Consider the following 14964-nt stretch of genomic DNA (forward strand, 5'->3'; position numbering starts at 1 on the left):
AATAATATAAATCTGAGTAATGAAGACCAGAAAAGTGATATACTCTCTACCCTCTCCAACTTAGAATCCAATTTGTTAAAAGATAATTCATCAAATTAAATTATTTAAAATATCCAAAACTATCACTGGAGAGGATAATATGTGATGGGATGTAAGATGGAAAAACAGTCACCACCCATCATTTGAGTTTCTATTTTGTGTCCCAGATGATCTGTAAAGCATTATCTTACATTACCTGTGGATAACTAAATAAGTCAATGAACAGGCTGATAAATTTGACAAGCTGGCAAAAATTTGATAAGCTGTCTGAATAGGTGTAAATCCAAACTGAGCTCAACACCAGTGGAACGAGGCTGCAGTTTTAACTGGCTTAGATGCCTGCACCTGATCGAGCCACCACAACATTTCTTCTTAAATGTGAGTATCTTTGGCAGCTCTCATGAAAAGTTTTGCTAACAAAGCTGTTTTTGAAAAAGTTAATGGAAAGGAAAATGGTTCCCTATAAAGATTTGTATAGGGATCATTTACTGTTATTGCAATAAGCAATGGAATTGTCATGATACCAAACCAAAATGTTTACTATTGCAAAAAATCTCCAAGCTCTATATCAATTATTTTATTTTGGATGAATCACTGTTATAAACAATTTTTCCATTGTACAGATTATTTCATAGGCCCATGACAAAAGAAAGCACTTTTCAGCAGAAGAATATTGAAGCAATTTCTTCTGCAGTTTTCCTGTCATCAAAGTTTTAAATAAAAGTTGGGGACTTTAAATTTCCTATCTAGTTGAAATTTTATATTTCTTTCACTTTCAGTCAATGCCTATTGCTGTAGTTAACAAAAGTGAGAATTCATTCAAAACCATTGGTTTAGTGGATTAGGAAATATAGCTGCTGAATCTTGGAATATATTAGAGAACCACACAGAAACACAGAATATGCTGAGGTGGAAGGTATTCATAAGGATTATCGAAGTCCAAATCCTGGCCCTGTGCAGGACTCCCCAGGAGTCGCACCATATCCCTGAGAGTGTTGTCCAAAAGCTTCTTCAGCTCTGTCAGTCTTGGTGCTGTGACCACTTCCCTGGCGAACCTGCTCCAATGCTCAACCTCTGTGTGAAAACCTTTTTCCTGATATCCAGCCTACAGCTCCCCTGACACAACTTCAGACCATTTGATCCTATTACTCGTTACCATAGAGAAGAAATCAGTGTCTGCCCCTCCTCTTTCCCTCATGAGGAAGCTGTAACTGCAATGAGCCTCAGCCTCTTCTTCTCCAGGCTGAACAAGCTGAGTGCCCTCAGCCACTCCTTATTCAGCTTCCCCTCAAGGCTCTTCACCATCTTTGTTACTGTCCTTTGGATGCTCTCTAGCAGTTTAATATCTTTCTTATATTGCGGTGAACAAAACTACTTTGTTATTTGTTAATTATGGTCCATGATTTTGTTCAAATCCACATCTACTGTTGGATGAGCTTTGTGGATGAATACTTGGGAAAAAAATAACAAAACCCAAGTGCAAATAACACCTTCCTTCTGAATTCTCAGCTTCTAGGACTGGATTATGAGAATGCTGAAAGTTACACTGAATCTTTTTCTGAAAATTACCATTTCTGCTCAGATGATCATTTCAGTTGAGGAATTGTTATAGTACCTTCAGTTTAAAATCAGTTACAGACTTGTTTTCACTATAGCAGTTTTCACACAGCCCTTGATGACACTTTTACTGTAAAAATTTTTAGCAGACCTCACTACTGGTATAAAATCTCTTCTTCAAACTGATAAATACTCAGCAAGGTAGAAGCTGTGATCAATTTCCCAGAAGCAGAGAAGGGGAAAAGTATGTGAGAAAGTATCCAACCTGAATCCAAAAAGCCAACAGGAAACAAAAGGTTTATCAGTTCCCAGTGCACCTCTCAGTGTGCTTTAACTTGCACTGTGAAGTAGTCTAAGAGCACGCCATCTCTATGGTGCATTTTCTTTTCTTTTGTAAATGGGGGAAACTAAATGGGTACACACTCTAGCTGGCTGTGAGTGGACAGCCTGTGAGACTAGCCTGGAGCTAGTCCAAAATCCACAAGTTCAGCACCATCTCTACAGACCTACTCCTCTTGCCTTATCCTTCCTGCCAACAAGAAGGATATTTGGTATTGTCAAAATGCCACCTGTACGGTGGCATTCCCTGCTCGTGAGAGTATTTCCACCCCCTCTGGTTAACCTGATGCTGATAGTGTCACCAGTGTCACCAGGCAACTTTGCACAAATACATTTTGCAATCAGACTGCTTTTGCTTGAGCTACTAGTTGGCTTGATTATCTAGGAGATTACAGTCTGGATAGCCTCACCCTTGGCAGGTCCCAAAAAGCCTCTGTGTTCCTTTGAGTTTATTGACAAGTTTGCCAAGCCTCCAGTCACATTCTTCTACGCTTTTGTTTTCACTTCTGCCTACCCTTGCTTCTGCCGGGGCTGAAATTTTTGCCAAACCTCCCAGGTTTGTGTATTTCCCTCTTTGTACCATCCCAGTTAGAAAATGTCGTCGCATGGCAACACAATGCAAAGTATTCATTTTAGTGACACAGAACAGTCTAGCTAAAGGCTATTTCAGCCACGATCAGATTCATTTTTGTGGAGAAGAGTAGACAGAAAAAAGGGAAAATGTCCCACAATCCTTCTTTATTTGGAAGAATGGCTTTTAAATGAAGTCAAGCAGTATCTTGTTTTATCATTCATTTATTTAGCAAAGAAAGGAATGAATTCAAATACCCCACACAATGAACACATATTATTCCCTGATATCAAGATGCAGATTCGCTTGTGAACAATTTTAAATGAATCTGTTTTTTTACTATTGAAGTCATATTGTACTGTGCATGGATTTGTGCAAAAGCATTTTGGGCTCAATTCTGTAAACACATTAAAATAAGTAACTTGTTACATCTATACCATTGATCTCAGTGTGGTTACTTACGTGATGAGTAAAATTATACTCAAGAGCCTAGCTTATGCCAACTTAGGCATGGAAATGACACTTGAAATTTGAAATATATCTCTCTAGGCTCACTGCAGTATTGGTGGACAGACACAAGCCCTCATCAGGATGTAACTCTGCCCATCTAAGTATGTTTTCCTAGACGAGACATAGACGATGCTGGTGGCAGCTACAATCAAAATTGGCCAGACGCCTCAAGCAGAGCAAGATAAGCTTGGACCAAACTGTTTACAGAATTGATCTCATACAGCGAAGCCATTATGCATACAGTCAACATTAGGAATGTGCTCATGTTGCGCCGATTTTAAAACTGGTCCCACATTTAAAGAAGTGAATATATTCGTTCTATAATTATGAGGAAAAAAATACTGAAGCATTTAATCCTATTAACATTTTACTTACATCTGGGACCTCTTACATTCTTTTCTGGTTTAAACAGCCATATGGTCTGATGCTCTGAGAAATTTCTTCACTAACAGAAGTGCTTCAGTAGCTCCTGATTTCTACACTGGCATTGTATTTTCCCAGAGTCTGGTGTGCATCTCTGGTAGGGCTAACTAAATGCACAGTACCCTACACCAATGTGAGACTTTAGTCAGTACTGCTTAATAGCTTGGAAATCAAAGCCATTTAAGCCCCATTCTTTCCTCCACTCTCTTATGAAATTCCTAATCCTAGTAAAAAAATCTCTCGATTAGTTTTAGCCAAACCACACTGCTTCAACATCAGGTGACTGCAAACGGCTGGAAAAGCTTCTACATAGAGTAACTTAAAAAGGCCATAAAGATCATCAAACTCAAATCAACATCCAAGATATATCTGCAAGCACAGGAGTCCATTTTCTAAGCAACTGAGAAACATATGCTATAGTTCTGACATAAAAAATAAGCACAAAATGTGTACTCAGGCATAGCAGTACTTTGAGTTGGACAATGAGTGAGTGTCCATACCATGTAGGATGGGACTGGCAGTCTTTCCTCCTCCCTCCATGCAGAAGGACTACAAGGATACAACTTTACTTAGAGAATTTTCATTTATCTGCCAAACTGTTTTCATTCACAATAGAGAAGCATTTTTAAATTTATGCAATCAGTGTAAGCATGGTTAGTAATATTAACTAATTGCATCAGAGGTAATATAATTATTTATCCAAAACAGATCACTTTATCCAACCGAAAGGATGGAGGATATTTAAGCATGGCATTTAATGAGCAAGGGACAAGATTTTCCCTTTCAAAGAAAAGAATAATGCTTTCATAACCAAATCTTACCCTTGAGAAAATCTGAGAGTCCTATTGGCTTTAACGAGGTTTGCAGGAATGCCCACTTGTTATATTTTTGACAGAAAAATAAGAGCTTTCAAGAAGAAATGGACATCTTTTAATAGGGGACTTGGCAGTGCTAGGTTAGTTGTTGGAATTGATCTTGGACATCTTCCAACCCAAACAATTCTATGAAGTCTGCTTTTTCAGCTTTGTAGCCTATTTTAGAAAAAATGCTAAATAAAGTAAGTTGAAAATTAATGAAGACTGCACTTTACTTTGCTCCATGTACTAGAAAAAGCTGTACTAAACTATCTGGGCAGCTACACAGCATTCAGAAAGTGAAAATACTGATACAGGCAGTGCATCTGGCGTCCTTAAAATTACCTAGGACATAAATACCTAAAGGCTTTCAAACCTGTTGTCTCACAACCTAGCTTGACAAGGAGGTCTTGCCGTCTAGTTTTTCTCATTTAAGTGCTGTGAAATTTCCACGTTTACCCTGCTGCTTCAGATACAGCTTTGAATATATTTCTACCTGTGATATAGAACAACTAAATTTAGGAAGCTAAATCACAAAGAAAAATAATTAAAAGAAATTATTTCCTGACATGTTGGCATGGTAGCTGCTCAAAGATCTGGAACACCTGAAATACCCCTTTAGGAGAGGGAAGTGTGAGCAGACTGAGCATCTGCTAAATGGACTTCTACCTATGATCATGCAGAGTTAATCAAGGGTATTATTAACACCTATATAACACATATCTAACATATGTATTTATCCATGAAAAGAATGAAAAACAGATCACTATAAAGATAGGCACGCCTCAAACTACTGAAGAGTTAGGAAAAAGAAGATAATTTCAGTAATTTTAATTAAAAAAGGTAAAATAAAAATACATAGTTCAAATCTTTTAAAGGTATTGGTCTCAAAACTAATAGTCTAAATATAAAATCCAGAAGTTGCTCGAAATGTGCTCTTGGTACAGGAGCAGAAAGGAACAATGTCGCTCATATGCGTGTATGTACATATGTGCTGCTTTCTCTTGGCAGTAGCAACAATATAGGCTTTATTTTATCTTATTTAAATATAAAATTTATCTTTTGGCATGAACAAAGTAATTCAAATATCATACTGGTTATGACTTGGAGAGATTTTCTTCCCTCTATTTCTCGCAAAGAAAACTTTCTCTTACCCAGGGCAATCAGCTAATTTATTCCTGGAAAACCAAATCTAATGTACAGTGAAAATCCACAAATTATAGAGACCCAGCATTATTATACTTTCTGGAGATGAGCTGGTGCGAAGGCGAGGTGCTTTCATTTGGCTGAGTTAGTAACAGGGAGAACTATTCAGCTGGAAAAAATAGGTGGCTGATCTTAATTACTTTCATAGATGGTAAATGTGTGTTCATTTTACTGCATAGCATTTTAAAGACCACTTTGAATTTTTTCATTTTTCTGTAGAACAGATTGGAAGCCTAGTGCTACATTCAGATCTATCCCTATTCAAAAATGTAGCTCACTGCCATGAGTAGCTACAGTATTTACCATTGCTATGGAAGTGTTAATTGGTACTTTTTGATTTTTTTTCATACATAGTTGTGAATCATTATAATATGTACATATTTTTCTCTATTTTTCTATCATACCATAACCTAATTAGCAAGGGCTCTAAACAGAATGGAAACATTTCCACTCTGCTTCTCCTTGCATACCTCCCTAGTATTCTAGTGCGATGGTCTTTGCTTTTAGCAGCTTTTAGCAAGAAAATGAAAGCCCAGTTCTTTAATCCTTAATATTCACTTAATTTCTTCTCACAAGCTTCTGAGAATAGCAAATGCTTCCTTGCTACTATACACTCTGTAAAATCTGACTCAAATCCCTGCAATTTTCTTTTTAGTTATACATATGGAATTTCAGATACAAAAATAAAAATGTCATGAATGTGTGTGAAAACAGACAGAACAAAGAAAAATGGTATAAAACTTTGTGTTTCCTCATCTACCACTACAAAAGGAATTAAAACTGATAACTTAAAACTTAAATATGTACATCAATGAAGTCCAACAAGATCATCACTTGAAACACCATAAGAATGTTCCTCTAGGGGCTGACTGAAGCAGGTCAGACACGGCAGCAAGATGAGACAGCCCTTTGCAAATGTATCTACATTCTCTGAGCCAGCTTTGTTTGTTGGACACGTGCATATAAAGTGAAAGCTGGAAAGAAAAAAGCAGACCTATGATAATGCCTACATACCCCCAAGAGCCAGAGATGGCACACAATACATGGCACAGATGTACTGCTCTGTGGCCAGCCTGGTGGCGAGTGCCACAGCCATCAGAGACAAGTGTGTCCCATGGGCATGCACCAGCGAGAGGAAGCCTGCGGAATGCCACAACAAACCCTTGTGCTGCAGCAAGGCTGGTTTATTAAAGACACAGAGAAAAACCTCCCAGTGTGCCTCTCCCATCTGCCCTCCTCCCTTGGCCTCCCTGTGGGACATGCCCTTCCACACCCTTGCAAAAATTAAACTGAGCAAGGTGAAGGCTTTATGTGACTGGGCTTGGCTTGCAACTGGAAACCACTGACCCCAGAGGTGTCCGGGTTAATTACACGATTGCATCCCTCGGTACAGCCTTAGTACTTCTCTGCACTCTGAGCAGCTGAATTGCAGTCAGAGTGATTTACAGCCCAAGAAGATCAGCCTACAGAGCCCAGAGCTGCTGCAGAGGGTCACTAAACCATCACATTTCTTCTTGTCATCCTCAGCACCTTGTGAGCTCTTTTTTGGCAGGAGTCTCTTTTTAAGGAGACTTTAAAAAGCTCCCTTTTTAAACCCCAAGGAAATAAAAGACAACACCTAAAAAGAAAATTAGATTTGTACTCCTGGCACAGATTTAAGGGGTAACATTATTATTTCTTTTTAAAACTCCAGAATTACTTAGTCACTTGTTAGAGAAATATGAGTGGAAATTTATGAAACTGAGCGAAGCAATGCAATCCTCATGAGTGGTCCAGCAACACTGAAGGGCTACAGCTGCCCCTGACACTGAAGGCCAACCTTGCATTCTGCAAAGAAACATCATGTCACAAACAGGCAGTTTGGGCTTTTGGCAGCAATGGGACATTGATGGCTTGGATCGTGCTTGAAATGTCTCTGAACTTCATCTCTGAAGCCTCAATCACATGAGCACTTGAGTAGCACAGGCCTTGGGACTGGGGAGTTACAGGAGGCCAGAAAATACACAAGCCCATTAGTACTCATCATAATTATTGAAATCTGTAAAATAGGTATTAGAATAAGTCTTTGCAGTAAGATGTGGATTGAAGTATTTGTTTCTCTCCTCTAGAATCAGGTTGTTTTTGTTAAATGCCTGGGAAGAAAAAGAGAAAAAAAGAAATCAGAAAATGAAAAGGACATAGGAAAGGTAACCACTAAGTGTTCTTTCACCAAGGCAGTTTTTTGTGGCACATATCTGTGTATAGTAAGCCAGTCAAAAATGCATTGAGAAATACCTGTATCTCTACAGACACTAGCATTTGCAAGGTATCTTCTTATGTAATAACATTCCTGCAGAAAGTAATTCTACATAATAAAGCCAGGCATTCCCCCCACAATATTACAAAACTGATTTTATGATTCTATGAATATTTTTAATCATAGACATGCAATTCTTCCAATTAGAATGAGTCACTATCTTTTTACTGAATAAATATTATTTTCTCTTTACTGTCTTAATTCCTCAATTTTCAAGTGGCAGAAATGTCTGAAGGTTTTAAGAGCATAAATCCTGTTTTTTACAAAAGTAATATGGTTATTTAGCATACGAATTTTCAAAGGATTTTTTTTTCTGTTGTTGTTGTTTCTGTAGCTATCTAGAGAGATTATGTGTAATTTCAGAAAGTTTTAAATGAGGTTCATATTCCACTGCTGATGAGAAGATCCAGACTTTTCTTGCTGGTTTTAATGGTTTTCATTCAAATGTCTTTAATTAGAAAGAAAAATGCAGAAATTAAGAACTGGATTATCCAAGTAGGATTTAAGAAAAATCCTCATTTGCAAAAAAGCTTTGCAGCTGCATGAATAAACTTTGTAATCTGAAGATACTGAACTAGTTATTTTCAAAATGCACATCATTCCTTAATTTAGTGGATCTGAAAAGCAGAGTTATTTTAAAAGGTCACAAAAAGAGAACAGCAATTGGGGAATAATGATGAAATAGTATGGATATCATTATAGACTCCCAGTACACCTGTACTGCTTTTTCACAGAGTCGTTTGGCTATAAAAAGTAGCTGAGAGTCTGACCCAGAATATATTCACCAGATACCTCTCCCATACAGAGACATAGTGCAGGAAGATGAACAGTGCCCTTGAACCTGGATTATCAGAGCCAAAGGAATTTCTTCAGTAGATGCCATGGTAAATGGCTTTATTTACTTCTTGAACAAGCCACTAGGGAACACAATTAGGAAAAAAATCCCACAAAACAACTTGAATGATTTGCTTTTTTTTCCAGGAAAACCTGCTGTATAAATCCAACCTCCTGCCTAACAGGGATTGACAAGCGAAAGGATCTGCAATTACAATACCTCAAGTCAAATCTACTTTTGTCATTAACAATCAGCACAAGTTGAGTTCAAATGCCACTGTGGAAAAGTAGCAAGGGGAATTCTTTTGATAGGCAAGAAATATTGTCTAGGTGCATGGAGTAGCTCTCAGCCCTCTGCTCACCTTTATGGCCTCTACAGAGTCATATTTGTCCAGTTTGTTGATGTGGTTGGTGATGCTGGTGTTGAGCGGAGCGGGTGACACCGGGTGGATGACAGTCGCGTCGTGGGACTGCTGCTGATATCGCTGGCAGTACGTGTAAACAAGCAGAGTGAGAAGGCAACCGAGGATTGAGCTACTCAATCCCACTGCGATCATGTGGAACATGTTGAACTCTGCAGCGTAGAGAGAAGAAGGCAATCTTAATTTTGAGGCAGTAGCAGTAAAAGCTTCAGCTCGGGGAAAAAATGTAGACAAGTGTTTGATTCAAACAAGGATAAGGGAATTTTCATGTGTTTCCCAGAAACATCTCAATTGTAATGGTTTATCCCTACAGTAGTAAATTCATTTTACCTCCCTGAAGGGACCATTATAAGAATCTTAGATACCCATACATCTCTTTAAGTAGAGATCATTGAAAGATGCTTAAATAAGTTCAGAACACAAATAAAAGAAAAATTAATTGCATTCTGTATGTTTGAATAGTTCATCGGGGTTTTTTTCAGACTATGTAACAGAGCCTTGTTATATATAAATTATGTATATAGTGTACATAAATAGCTTTCTTCTTTCAGTGAACTACAGTATCACCTCCTCTGCTGCTATTACAGTTTTTTCTCTTATACATAGTGACTCCTGGCAAAACTGAAAAAATCCTGATATCATTGAATTTCATTCCTGCATTCCATAAACTTTTTCCATATCTCTTTTACTGTATGCATGTTCCAGAAGCAGCAGCAGACGTTTTTTCTATCCCTGCTTTAATTCTTGCTGGTTATTCTTTTTGTATCCGGGCTAGTTTGTTCCTTTCTCCAGCTCTTGGAACTTTTTCTTTATTTAAGGGGGAGTGAGGAAGAAATGGTAGCATTCTAAGGGGAAATGGGAATTGCTGAGAGATAGACCCCTTGAATCTCAATACATCTTTATGCAGGGCAGCCAGAGAGTGCAAAGTCAACACCTCAGAGCCCAGCATCCACTTATCTGCTCTGCTCTTCAGAGGCACAATGGCAACAGACCATGGGAAACCCTCTCCACCTACACAAGGATTCAAACTGAGAGGAAGCCCATTGCTGCATGAAACTGTAGGAGGGAACCTAAAGCACAATCATCCCCTGATGTTACTGAACAGAGATACCAAATCAGATACGGCATCAGCAGGATTAGCTCAAAATAAACAAATTGCCCTGCTTTCCATTTTTATTTCAAACTGTAACTGTGATTTTTGATTTACTTTAGGGGAGAAATATCACTGAGAAGCTCATGTTGGAAATTTCATCTTAGCATGACTGAAAATTTGTTTGTTGTTACCTAAATGAAGGATGAAGGATTTTAAACTGATATACTGGTGCTAGTCTTTAAGACATCTCTTAGATCTTTTTCACTGTGATACAGAAAAAATGGGCCAGTATATTGGTCTCATTTTTTGTAAAACCTATGGTAGGACCTTTACATGCCCACTGAGTACTTAGAAACACAAACTAATATTTAAGTGTCTCAGCTGACTCTGTCAATAGATCAGTCTATCACTAAAATATCTTTCTCCACCTTTATGAGGGTTTTCCAGTGTTGTAGAACTTGGCAAAATGTTTTCAGAGCACCACTGCTAATTAGCAAAAAATCAAATTACTTTATCTTGGTTCCCATAACAAGTTACCATATGCACAAGTACCCTTGCATAACCTCTGTGTTTTCACTGTCCTTTATTAGGATAAAAATGCAGCTTATCTGTGCATGGGAGAATACTAGGACTGGCCAGCTATTACAACGACGACACAGACTAAGCGTCATAGCTCAGCACAGGAAAAAAAAAAGTTCATTTTCCTTCTTCTTTCTTCTTCTTCTTCTTCTTCTTCTTGTTTAGTGGTTTTAAAAGTTTTTTCTTTCAAGATCTATTTTTTAGCATCACGAGTCTCCAGAATGGAAACTTTTATTTACTTTTCAGTTTTGTGTCTGGCAATGAAGCTGAAAATGAGTCCCAGATAGAGTCTGGGCTATTAAATCTGTTAGCAGGCTGGTTTTCTGCTCTTTATTTGGAGTCTAAAAGAGGTTTGTGCACTTATTATCCTGAAAAAGGCAGAGCAACAAATTTACAAATTTTGACCTTCTGATAACTAGATTATTATAGATATTTCTTTTTGAGTACAAGGGTTACTGCCACACTGACAAAGAAGAAAATAAAAACATCCAATAATGCATGCTCTGCTCTCAAAGGTCACCAGTGACAGATGGATATTTAATGAGAAATCTTGTAGTAACTACATTTTTCTGTACAAGTAACTACTTTTTTCTGTACAAGTGTAAATAATGAGAATACAGCATTTAGAAGGTAGAATAATACTAATAAGGGAGTGCAAAAGGTGAAAAAAAAGCAAAAAATGAAGAATCAATATTTCAGCATTTAACAGACATCCCGAGCTGAAAAGCTTACCGCCACATCGTTTCTCTTCTATGCTGCTGGATCGTGCCACAGATATTTCTAGAAAAATAAATAAACCACTTAGGCCAAGGAGAAAAAATATTACTGAGAACTTTTAGTTAGATTAACACAGAAAGGATTTAAAAATTAATTCCATTACATCCACTTCAAATTCAAGGTAAAAAATATTTTTACTATGTGGTAGAATTAATAGAAAGGCCGTATGACATCTTCAGGCTTCTTAGTTTCCTAAGTAAAAGCAACAACTTATTTTTAATTCTTGCTTCAAAACATCTCTGGAATAAAAAGGATGAAATGCACATGGAAACACTCTTTGTGGAGTTTAGGCTTGCAGAGAAAGAGGTGATTTACTGAAGTAAACTTAACTACAGTTTAATTACCCTGTGTTCAAATGTGCTCATTACTTCTAGAAGTCGCATCTAGCACTAATGTGAAAAGTGGGAGTTTATACAGCTTCAAAAAAGACAACTGCCAATTTCATAGGTCTCAGTTGTAAACTAATAAAATGTAATTCCAGCCTGTATCCTTACTATTTTTACTTTGAAAATACAGAATAAAATCTGTTGGCAATCAAGCTTTTCCACTCCTCACTTCCAGACCATGGTTTCTATGAAGGGAAGTTCTGCCTTACAAATCAGTCTCTTGAACCTCTCTGAAAGGGTCAAGGATCACTTGTATACAAGTAGGGTAGCTGACACAGTATACCTGGATTTCAAAAAAGCAGAATTTTTAAGTTCTTTGATAACGTCTTTCCAAGCAAAAAATGAAGTGAGGGAAAAGATACAGAAAAGGGCTAGTACAATGTGCCCAGCTCTTACAACAGAGGAAGGCTGCAGGGATGCAACTTCTGCAGGGATTAATCTTTTCAGCTAAGAGCTAGGGAGGAAACCCTTCAGTTAGAGGTCCTAGATGAGAAATAGTGAGCCAAGTGAACCAAAGAAAGCAAGCTGGATTCCCTAAGGTGGGAGTAACGGGTATGATCTTATCTGCTGTGTTACTGGTAATGTGAGGAGGAGCAGCAAACAAACCAGAAGGGCAAGAGACATGGTGGCTTTTTTCAGATTCTGAAAATGCCTACCTTCCAAAACAAGATGTAGAGCTTATATTGGATTAAGCTGCAGATTCACAGAATGTGGATATTAATAGAGCTTCAAAAGCCTTAGAAAAGGGAAAATACAATGTGTGCGTCTTTGCTTTCATACTGACATTTTTCACATTGGTTTTAGAAGAAAATACTATTTGGGAGTGAAACATTATGCACCATCCATAAAAACAGAGTTTAACTTTGCTGATGTCTTTGTTACATTGTACTATAGTTTACTGCATAGTCACTCAAATAAAAGGTTGCTGCACTGAATAAACACAGCTACATTTCAAATGATACATTAAAATGTAAAATTTTCTGTCTGTGAAAAGACCCCTAGCTATTTTTTAGTGTACATAGGGAGAAAGTTGACTGTTAACAGCAGTGCATTGTGACCATCCATACTATTGTGTGGATTTAAATTACTCCTGTGATTTAAAAACAAAAGTACAGTCATGAGTTTCAACAAATACTATAGAATAATACATAACATGACTATCCATCAGGTACTTAGCAGTCATGGGAGATAAGGACTGGAGGCAAAGCTAATAGTATTTACTTTTCTGAGCAGTTATCAAGGTAAGGGACTGTCTGAAATGATTTCCAGATTTACAACCACAGCACCCATTTTGTACGTGCAAACTACAAAACCCACAGCAATGTTTCTTTAATAATCCTAGTCCCAAAACCTCTTAAAATAAAGAGCAAACTATTTCTACTTGCTGTGTGGACTCGTCCCCTGCTACCAAGTAGAATGGGAGAGACCTGCAGAATGTTGTGACAGTGACTAACCAAGGCAGTGACAATAGGTGCCATGGGACAGATTTTTACGTAGACACCAGATCTACACAGACACATGGTCTCTACACAGCAGACCAACATCCTTGTGCATCCTAAAGGCAAGTTCTGCTTCAGCTCATGAATCTGCAGAGAGCAGTCTGGAACAGTGCTATGCCTCAGTCCTGAAACCTTGAGAGATTTCACTAATCCTTCAAGGAGCTGGCTGATCTCACCTGGAATGAAGTTGGAGTCCACAGCACAGGCTCGACTCTCTGTGGCATTGCCCGTGCACTGGCTGCCCACAGGAAACAAAAGGATGCACTGTCGAGCGCGGGTCTGGAAGCCAGACGAGTCGCAGTCAGACCACTCGGACCACTCGGACCAGCTGTCTGCAACAGGCAGAGAGGGACACACATTCAGACACTGTGATTAAGGAGTTCAAGTGCACTGAGTGAGAGACAAATAGCTTGTATTTCTGAGTTAAGACAGAAAGCCTTCTCCCCAGCTACCACCATCTAGCAGAGGGTAGCTCCTTCATTCCGATAAAACAAAGGCAGTTTGGCTTTGGCAGAAGTCTCTGAAATGTGAATGTGATGGTAAATTTGCCACAGACATCTCATGGTTTTAGCTTCTGCCATGGCCTTTGTGTGTGGAAATAGAGAAGCTGGAGGATTCTGTGGGGGTGACTGGAAGAGTGATCGATGTGGAATTAATTCCAGTCTAGGTCATTAGGGTGGACAAGTGCACTGCATTTTTTAATGTACCTGACCAGTAGCAATGAGAACTATAAGAGTGTTCCAATCTGAAACAGGATGTGTATTTAACCACAAAATAGAAGCATCTTGAAGATTTTTTTTAAGTTTTCTTTTTTAGTTTTTGCTATTTCAGGTTCATTTCTTGGCTGTAGATTCTCATCTTCTCTTCCCCATTCAGTATGTCACCTTCTATTTCTTTTCTATATTTTTTCCTCTCCTCATGTAGCTTTGATTAAGAAATTTTTATTTCATGCCTGTGTGATCTCAGATACTTTCCTTAAGTGAAGTGAATTGATCTCATTCCCATGAGGTGGTGTGAATTTACTGCACTCAGCATTCTTACAACTCAAGGCCAATCCTTGCCTTCATAGGAGTCTTCTGAGTTTGGCAAATACAGGAAGGACAGTGCGCAGGTAAACTTTCTTTCTTCTGTCAGCTTTCCCACAGAGACAGGCTTTATGCTTTTGATGTGAAATAGTGTCCTGCTAATTCAAACCAAACTTGTTTCTACTTCAAAATTTTAAGTGACTTTATGCCAATATGAAGCAAATTTACAAATCTCATTTAGGCTCAAATGAAAAACTGTGTATTTTCTAATTTTGGGTTCAAGTTAGATTACAATTTGTGAATTAATGAAGCTTTTCTACACTGTTAATCAGGGGGAAAGTCAAGGAAGTTTTACAGTCTTTGGGGCCCCTTCCAATACCTTGTATAATTCCAGAATACAAGGTTCACATTTACTCATTACTTTCCCCTTGTTCACACAGGAGAGAAGTTAAAACTCTCAGTCATCTAAAATATAACAGACTGCAGCAGAAATATTTGAGAACTGCAGTCTTGAAAAATGTCAAGCCATAGCTGTTGTTTATTAAGTAGATTTA

The 14964-nt window shown here is 38.1% G+C and overlaps 1 protein-coding gene across 4 annotated transcripts in view; it reads right to left on the reverse strand.

Annotated features, from left to right (window-relative positions):
- Window positions 1-7129: 7129 nt before the first annotated feature.
- The window catches only part of SEMA5A (semaphorin 5A), a 312741-nt gene continuing 304906 nt past the window's right edge, over window positions 7130-14964 (reverse strand). For all 4 annotated transcript variants that reach the window (XM_068196491.1, XM_068196502.1, XM_068196480.1 and 1 more), the window contains 4 exons: window positions 13562-13717; window positions 11456-11503; window positions 8992-9203; window positions 7130-7631 (listed from right to left, as the gene is read on the reverse strand). In XM_068196491.1, coding sequence (XP_068052592.1) covers window positions 7512-7631; window positions 8992-9203; window positions 11456-11503; window positions 13562-13717 — 536 coding nt within the window. In that variant the 3' untranslated portion in view covers window positions 7130-7511. The remainder of the gene's footprint in view (window positions 7632-8991; window positions 9204-11455; window positions 11504-13561; window positions 13718-14964) is intronic.

Source organism: Anomalospiza imberbis, chromosome 1 (genome assembly GCF_031753505.1).
Source record: "Anomalospiza imberbis isolate Cuckoo-Finch-1a 21T00152 chromosome 1, ASM3175350v1, whole genome shotgun sequence".
In the NCBI taxonomy this organism is placed as follows: domain Eukaryota; kingdom Metazoa; phylum Chordata; class Aves; order Passeriformes; family Viduidae; genus Anomalospiza; species Anomalospiza imberbis.